General features: G+C 40.8%; 1 protein-coding gene across 1 annotated transcript in view; it reads left to right on the forward strand.

Moving 5' to 3' along the window:
- Positions 1 to 9132, forward strand: part of Lrrk2 (leucine rich repeat kinase 2) — a 142040-nt gene that overhangs the window by 27087 nt on the left and 105821 nt on the right. Inside the window, exons 9-13 of the mRNA XM_029547872.1 lie at positions 92 to 234; positions 329 to 408; positions 1960 to 2066; positions 5408 to 5537; positions 6493 to 6632. Of these exons, the coding sequence (XP_029403732.1) occupies positions 92 to 234; positions 329 to 408; positions 1960 to 2066; positions 5408 to 5537; positions 6493 to 6632 (600 nt within the window). The remainder of the gene's footprint in view (positions 1 to 91; positions 235 to 328; positions 409 to 1959; positions 2067 to 5407; positions 5538 to 6492; positions 6633 to 9132) is intronic.

Raw genomic sequence — 9132 nt, forward strand, 5'->3', positions numbered from 1 at the left:
CTTTCTTTCTTTCTTTCTTTCTTCTTCTTCTTCTTCTTCTTCTTCTTCTTCTTCTTCTTCTTCTTCTTCTTCTTCTTCTTCTTCTTTTTAGCTGAGACTATTTTCTTAAACCAAGACTTGGAGGAAAGAAGTGAGACTCAGGAGCAGAGTGATGAGGAGGACAGTGAGAAGCTTTTCTGGTTGGAACCCTGCTATAAAGCCCTGATGAGCCATCGAAAGAACAAACATGTGCAGGTGGGATGCATAGTTAATCACTGGCTTAAGATCAGGCTTTCTCACCATTGCTATTTTGATACTATTGCTATTTTCTTCTTCCTTCCTGATCTAGGAGGCCGCCTGCTGGGCACTAAATAATCTCCTTATGTACCAGAACAGTTTGCATGAGAAGATTGGAGATGAAGATGGCCAGTAAGTATCTCTAGGTGTCATGATAGAAAACCCGGATCTGTTTCAGCCAGTGCATAGAAACTGCCATTGATAGTTTTTCTGGTCAGAATTTAGGCTTTAGCGTTGTTGTCTGTTATGGTGGGTCTATAATTTTGTCTAGTTTTCCCACAAGACAGGCTCTTAAGGTGTGGCCCATGCTGGAACCACAGGCCTGAACTTCTAGATCCAGTACGGTATAGAGTGTTTTAACTCCTACTGAGATATAGACAGTTTTAATTTCTACTGTGGGATTTGGCATCATGAATCATTGAATTCTTTGTGAATCCTGGAGAACCAACCCCTTAGTTTTCTGGCTGACCAGGTACAGATGCATTAATTCACACCAGCCAAGCACATTCACAGAGACACTGGGGTTCTGGGCCACCAGCCAGCTGGTTGCCTGTGTCAGGTTGGAAACCTCCTCTGGCAGGTCCCATCTGACAGCAGTATGGACCTGTATTCCTATTTGCATAATGGCCAACTGCTGGAAGAAGAGAGACTTGGGGAAGCAAACTCTACTTAAACACTTCCATTTGGAGAAGAGATAGTGATTCTTGAAAACTGAGATAAACCAACAATCGAATTATCCCGAGTGAGCAACTTTCGGGCGCTTGTGTTTGGGCAGATTCAGGCTGCAACTTATATATCTTAGTTCAGAGCACACATAGTCCTCAATACCTGGAGATCTCTCCAGTAAATATGTTATTAAAAGGAAAGCTCATTTATTTCCTCTGTGTCTTAAGTCTGCTTTGTTTCTTTTCCCCACTTAAATCCCCCCTCTTTCCATTTTTCCCCCTCCCTCCTTTTATATTTTTCTTCCTGGTGACTCAAGGTTGTCTTCTGCTTGAGGTGTGGCTCATCTACTGATGCCTTTCTCTCATCCTGCTTTGTGATTGACAACCCCTGTTGTGCATTTTAGTTCCTTGTTTTGTGCACTTAGTATGTTAGTATTTGTACGGCACTTATAAAGCTTGCAAAAGTCACGGTGTAGTTGTAGCAGTCTACAACGGCATTCTTAGGCACAATTTCTTGTGTATTTTCATTTACTCACAGTAAAATATAGTCCAAAATACTAAATGGAAAACTCCAGAAGCGAGCAATGCATGTTTTTTTTTTTTTTTTTTTTTTTTTTTTTTTTTTTTTTTTTTTTTTTTTTTTGTTTCTTGCTCTGAAAAGTGGGAAGAAATCCTGTGCTATTGTTTGGCCCATCCTTCCTGGGTTATAACTCTTTTTTGATGTCCACCCTGTGTGATTTGCACCATAGCAACTTTGTAGCTGCCTGTCCCTCCTTACATGTTTACAAAGCCATGCATCCTCCATAAGGCTTACAGGCTTCTGAAGAAACAGAAGTGTTAGTGTTGGACACACTTGAATCTAACCTCTGCCTATAGTGTTGTTTGGCATAAGCTTCTATTGTAAGTGGAGGTGGCATACAGTTTGGCTTCCATGCCTGCACTGTTAGCGTTCACAGGCAGCAAGAGTGAACATCGGACCTGGAGGCTTTGAACTGAGATGTCGCTGGCTTTTTCAAAGGTTTCCTGTGCACAGGGAAGTGATGCTGTCTATGCTGATGCACTCTCCTTCCAAAGATGTCTTCCAAGCAGCTGCACATGCTCTGTCCACTCTCTTGGAACAAAATGGTAAGGGAAATACTGTGTTTTTTTTTAATATGGAGGAACAACGTTATGCTGTTTTCTTATAAAAGCTATAAATTCTGAAAAATTCAGATATGTAGATGGAGCTAGCTGAAGTGTATATATAGGTATATAAAAGTTAAAAAAAAAATAAAACAGGTTATTTTGCCAGGACTTCTACTCCTTTATCCCATATACATACATACTTGCAGAAACTGGAACATTGTATCCACTTTAAATGCAGCCCTGTATGATGCAAACTTGCAGAAATTGTAACATTATATCTACTTTGAATACATGTTTTGCTTCCATCCTTATATTAATAAATGTATTTATTAATATTATCATTACAATTTTAATAGCTGTGTAGCTTTCTAATATATATCTATAACCTATTTTAGGAACCAGTTTCTGTTGATTGACTTTTAACTTATATACCATGGGAATTTTTAGAGTTCTCATAGGGCCTTTTTTTTTCTAAAAAAGATTTCCTGAATTTTCCTGTACATACTTATTCATTCATAAATAAATTTTACAGGAGTGCTACTGTTTGATGAGCTATTCACTGTTACAAAACTGGTAAAATTGTCCAGAATGAAATGTTTTATATTTATGATTTTTTTGAAAATAATTTTTTATGTATAGTCCCTCATACCTTGGGAGGTCCCTTAAGCTGTAAGGTCCTGGCTCAAACTGCTTCAGATTCCTGACCCCATAAACAGGAAATTTTGCCAGGAAAACTTGTCTGGCACCAGGCAGGGGGACTTGGCAGCTCTTATGGGATATTTTTGATCTGAGACAGACAATGTAAGCACCACCAGATTTTAGTGGCAAGGCCAGGCTAGTGACGAAGACACGCTTCCTGCAGGCTGCTCCTGATGGCATTTTAATAAAAGCAAAACCTAATCAAATGTATTGCGCACATGTATGAAATTGTTAAAGAACAAAGGTAATCAGCTAAGAGTGAATTGGGCACATCACGCAGAAGCTTGGAATAGCCAGCCCTTGAGTGATGACAGGGCCTGTCCCAGGGCTGAGTCATCACTGGAAGTGCTGTAGAGCTATGGAGGTCTGGGCAGGGATTGCATTGCAGCTATGGTACATTGTGTATCGATCCCTCGAGGAGAGGAAGCTTGCTGCTGAGCAAGTGTGGTGAGCAGTGTGGCTGTGGGTCTTAACCATGAGGAAACACTACTGTTAGGTCCTGCCATTAAGATTTTGTGACTTGGGGTTACTTTCGTTATGGACTCTGAGGGACAATGACCTCGTGAGTGAGTCAGCTCCGCATCTGTTTGGAATCAGTCCCTGCCCTCCATTCATGCTCCCCGCCTTTGTTCCTGGCTCTCTGCTAGATGTGCTTAGATGCCCTTGCACATCCTGGGCTTCCTGGTATAATAGAATAGTAAGATGTTCAGCATCCTACTTATTTAACTCCACCACCAAATTCACACTGCAAGCAACTTGGGGTGGTGATTATGAAAGCTGAAGGGATAGGAAGGGTTTTTGTTTTTGTTTTGTTTGTTTTTGTTTTATTGTTTTTTAAAAATCAGGATTGGGGGCTGGTGAGATGGCTCAGTGGGTAAGAGCACCCGTCTGCTCTTCCAAAGGTCTGGAGTTCAAATCCCAGCAACCACATGGTGGCTCACAACCATCTGTAGCAAGATCTGACGCCCTCTTCTGGAGTGTCTGAGGACAGCTACAGTGTACTTACATATAATAAATAAATAAATCTTTTAAAAAAAAAAAACACACAAAAAAAAAAAATAAAGAGGAGGCTTCTATTCCAATCTTTGCCTTATGAAGCAGCAAATGGGCCTCAAAGAAGTTAATCACCTTCGCTAAGTCACAAGGGCAATCGGGGTGACAAATGGAAGCTAAATTCCAGAGTCCCTACACTNCCCTCTTCTGGAGTGTCTGAGGACAGCTATAGTGTACTTACATATAATAAATAAATAAATCTAGGACCCTAGAAAGCCCCTACAAAAAAAACAAAAAAAAAAAAAAAAAAAAAAAAAAAAAAAAAAAAAAACTTTAAAAAAAAATCAGGATTGGGTTGGCAGAAGGGAGAGCTGGGCTCTTAGACAGGAATGGTGACACAGGCCAGCAATCTCAGCACTCTAGCTAAAGCAGGAAGAATTGTATTCAGGGCCAACCTGAGCTTCTAAATCTCCAAGACAAATTAAAGAGGAAGAGGAATAAGGAGGAGGAGGGGATGGAGAGGGGGAAAAAATGGTGTCTTGGCACCATGGTGATTTGAAGGCTCAAGCCCAAATACCTTTTGTGATAATTTTCTCATTTAGTTAAGCAGTTGAATAAATTGAGCTACTATGTACTGAGTTCATATCATGTACTAGATTCCATATAATCTACACCCTTGTGGTGTTTCAGTTACATAAAAATTTTCGGCGCGTGGTGTCAAATTCTAATGGGGAAGATGGACAAGAAGACTAACTAAGGAATGTGATATGTGAGGTAGCCAAGACAAAGGTCAAGCTGAGAAGGAGGGTTTGACCTTTGAACCAGAGGAAATACAAGCGTGAATGAGCATTCACTAAAGGTGACTACTGTAGGAGTTTGTGTTTTGTGATTTGTCTTTGAATGCAGATAATCTTCTGCTAAAATAGAGCCGATAAAGGCAACAAACGTCTGCAAATAAGTAGGGAAACCTGAAAATGTCCTGTACACTTTGAAGGGACTTCACAATGACTGCCCTTCTCCCTGTCATGTTTCCCATTATTGAGCAATGCCACTTTTGCATAGTTAGATCATGATGAGATCCATGAATAAAGTATGCAGCCCACTGAGATGTACAAAGTAATTCAGAGCATCCCAGACCAGGCCATTCCACTAGCCTGTCACCAGTGAGCGATGTGCCTCCACACACCTGTGACCCTTCTCCTTAGGCCTGCCCCTGGCTCCCATCACCAATGGAGGAATGGCTTGCATCTGTGCACACAGTGTCTTTAATCCATGCACGGATGTCTAGCATACTTGGGCTTCCTAGCTCAATGTAAGTCGGGCCATTTTGTGAGGTTCAAAGTTTAGACGTTCACTTAATTTTCATCCTAACTGTGAAGAGTGCTGGTTGCATACATTGTTCTACAGAGCACTTCTCTCTTATGGGATTTAATGTATTAACCACACTAATACCGGTCTACCCTGTAAATAAAAAAAGTTAACTGGAAATGCCAATAAAGAATTAATAAATATGAAAAGCAGAGAATATCATCTATTTGTAAGATATAGGTGATTATTAATGATCTTTAAATGGCTAATGAAATATGTTATATGTGTTCTTGCAATTGTGAGCTTTTATTACTGTAAGTAACTTGAAAAACACCTTATAGTTAATTTCAGGAAAATCCTGCTGGCAAAAGGAGTATACCTGAATGTCTTGGAGTTGATGCAGAGGCATGCCCATGCACCTGAGGTGGCAGAGAGTGGCTGCAAGATGCTGAGTCATCTGTTTGAAGGAAGGTACTGCACATTCATGACTATATATGTATATATGTATGTATATATAGTTTATATATAGATAGTTTATATGTATACATATATGTGTGTATATACCATATACCAAACCATATACCTATATACATACATACACATGTGCATATATGTATATGTATATATGCAGGACATTGAACCAGGTGGAATGTCATTCAAAGCCCATGTTGGAATGGGAAACTAAACATGGTTTGTGAGACCATACCTCTTGTCATCTTCCCCTGATATTCTGGAATTATTTTATCCAAGCATTAAAAAGTGTAGCAGAGGCTGAAGAAATATGAGGAAGGTTTGCTTCTGTGCTTTAATCATTGTATTACCTGGCTTAGAAATAATAAATATGCAGAAGAACTGATAATAGCTTTTAAGATCACTATATATGTAAATATACCAAACAATAGATATATACATTTTGCAATTATTGCTTTACAGAATTAAAGCACTATTTATTTATTACAATGCATTGTTTATTACTATTCTTTCATTTAAATTAACTTTGACCTCTCTTCTTCCTCTTGTTCCTTTCCCGGTGACAACTTTATTCCAAAGTACTTCGTGGCCAGCCTTAGTGACACTGTGGGTCTTCTTTGTAGCACAAAAGAGGCCAGACATTATTATCTATGTTTGAAATGGTGAGAGGGAGCTAGAGACTTAAAACATCTGCCAAAAACTGAAACTCAGGCAGGTGTCCCTTCCAGCCATATATACTTATACTTCTCAATTTATTAAGCAAAAAAAAAAAATATGATAATGGTGGCATTGTTTGATATCAAATGGAAAGCAGCCATACAGGAAACAGATATGAATTTTTAAAGTCAACTAGGGTACAGATGCTACATGTGAGCTGGATCTTGTGTCTTGGCTTGTTGTCACACTCTCTTCCACGGGAGAAATGTTCTATATCTTCTAAACTTTGAATCTACAGCCGACCAAATAAGAATTCCACCAAAGTCCAGCTTGGTGAGCAGATGAGATTTATTGGGGTTACTTACAGGACTATGGGTGACAGGAGCAGAAATGACTCAAAGACAGCTGCAGCGCCAAAGCCCACGTCCCCCACCCCCGGTATGGGTGACCGCTCACAAAGCTGGGGACCTAGAGCACACTGCACAGACAGGGCTCATCATTTAGGAGCTATACCAAGTCCTTCGAGGACTGACTGTTGGGAGCTGGTGAGCCTGGCTCCTGCCACCACACTCATCCCATTCACCCCAGCCACACCACAGTCCCCAGCACTGTTTTTTACTGACACTTTACCAGTCTCTGGGAATCCTCCGTTCTTTTCTGCTGCCCTATCCAGCATCCTCTAGTTATTCGGGGGTTTTCCTAATACTGAGCATAGCCTACAATAGCTCATAAGGGCTTCTGGAACAGCAGCAACAGCAGCAGCAACAACGACATCAACAAAAAAGACAGGTCTCCATTTATCAACCTCAATTTCTTTTTCTTTTGAAAAATGGTCAATAAAACCTCTTTGGCAGAACCTCCCAAAAAACAGGGAATTCTTTTCCACACCCAGAGTTCTGACTCTCACCCCATTCCAACATCTGACCTCCACCACTGCAATCCTTTTGTACCATGACTGTTTGACAGACTTCTGATATTTGACAGACTGACCTTCCCTTACAGATTTGTCCCTCAAGTAGATTTGTCAGTTAACAGTGGTTTGGGAGTCAAGAGAGTTGGACCTTGTTCTTTGGTATATTTAAGATAGAAGGGCTGACTGCCACGGAGGCAGAGGTCTGAAAGGCCTTTACTCATGCCTTGTGTATCCTTTGGACGCCATACTATCATGTGCGGTGGCCCCAAGTCCCAGAGGACAACTGTTGAGAAGCCTCGGGATTTCTTGGGCCCTTGCTCATCAGTCATCTTCCTCGATTTGCCAGAGGAGTTAAGAGGAAGAATGTCAAGGGTGTTCCTCCCTGCCCCCCACCCCAGCCAAGAACACTTCCCAGAAGGTAAAAATGTCACTGAGTTAGGTCTGGCTGGGCCCTAGGGGCAGATAAAGAAGGCCTTCACTGCATTGCTGCTGGCTGTGGGAAGTCACAGGCACTAGCCTGAAACAGCTGACATTTGGGATTGTCACAGACAGTATGGCCACCCCTGGGTCTTTATGCATGAAGATTATGTAAAGATATATATATATATATATATATATATATATATATATATATATATATATATATATGCGTGTGTGTGTGTGTATTATATAAAGATATGTGTGTGTGTGTGTATGTATGTGTGTGATCTAGACTATTTTCCTCTTTTGAAATACTTTCTTTAAAAAAAATAGAATGAAATGTTTATAGCTTTTTGTTTTGTTTTGTTTTGTTTTTTGTTTTTTGTTTTTTTGTTTTTAAAAGGTGAGCCAAGCTCCTTCAGGCAGCTGGTCTAGTCTGAGAGTCTTCTGGGATGCTCTGCCGGTGCCAGTGTCTGTCCTTTTCAGGTCTGGGCTGCTCTGAGGGAGTCATTCAGCAGTTCTCACAGCTCATACAGGCTTGGGAGGGAGAAGCCTAGTGAATCTTGTCAGTTTCAGGGTTCCTGGAGGGTCTGAGTAATTCATTCCCTGAGTTTAATGAGCTTTCCCTCGGAGTGAGATGTTTCTGCCTCTTCCTAGAACACACAGAGTCTTAATGAGCTTCCTCCTACGTGGAAGAGGTTTTGTCTCAGAGGAAGCTGAGTAACTCTATTGCTGATGCGAGGCAGCTATCGAATGGTTGGGCTTCAGGATTCTTCCAAAAAGAATAAAATAGAAGAATCAGAAAATAACTTCAGAAGCTCTGAGTTTGGGGCATAAGGATTAAATAAATTCGTTTTCATAAAGGATTAGGATAAGCTTGGTGCATTTTAAGTTGTTAGTTAAATCTAGCTGCTAACAATATGGTTATTATATATGAATACTGTAAGATGTGTGCAGCACACCTACAGACTCAGAAAGAATGGAGTTACTTGTCTTTCACACAAGTCCAGCTAAGCTATCCTTAGGTAATATATCTCTGTCACATTTCTCCTTTCATAAATGCTGTTTCTGAAAACCCATTTGCAATATTTAACTTTCGGTTCTGATGGTGCTGGAAGTGTGTGGGCAAGTTTCAGTTGAGAAGGTACTGTGTGGGGCAAATAGCCACACTGCCTTCCAGAGCGGCACGTTTCCTCACCCGTGAAAGAAGAGAGGGTCCCGTGAAGGTTCGATGCCCCAGTGTAGGGGAACCAGAGGGCAGGGAGGCAGGAGTGGTTGGGTGGTTGGGTGAGGGAACACCCTCATAGAAGCAGGGGGAGGGGATAGGATAGGGAGTTTCAGGGGCAGAACTGGAAAAGGGATGATAACATTTGAAATGTAAATAAAGAAAATATCCAATTAATAAAAGAAGAAGAAGAGGAGAGACTCAGATGTCTTGGAGAAGCCAAGGGTTTAATGTGAACTAATAAACTCTGTATATAAAGTCTGGTGACGCTAATCTGGAAGAGGAACCTTGCTATGTATTATGCAGGGGTCCTGGCCTTGCCTCTCTCTAGTTAAAGGATTTTGGTATTTCCTCCTCCAAACTACAAGTTTTTTTTTTTT

Source organism: Mus pahari, chromosome 17 (assembly GCF_900095145.1).
Source record: "Mus pahari chromosome 17, PAHARI_EIJ_v1.1, whole genome shotgun sequence".
NCBI classification, from domain to species: domain Eukaryota; kingdom Metazoa; phylum Chordata; class Mammalia; order Rodentia; family Muridae; genus Mus; species Mus pahari.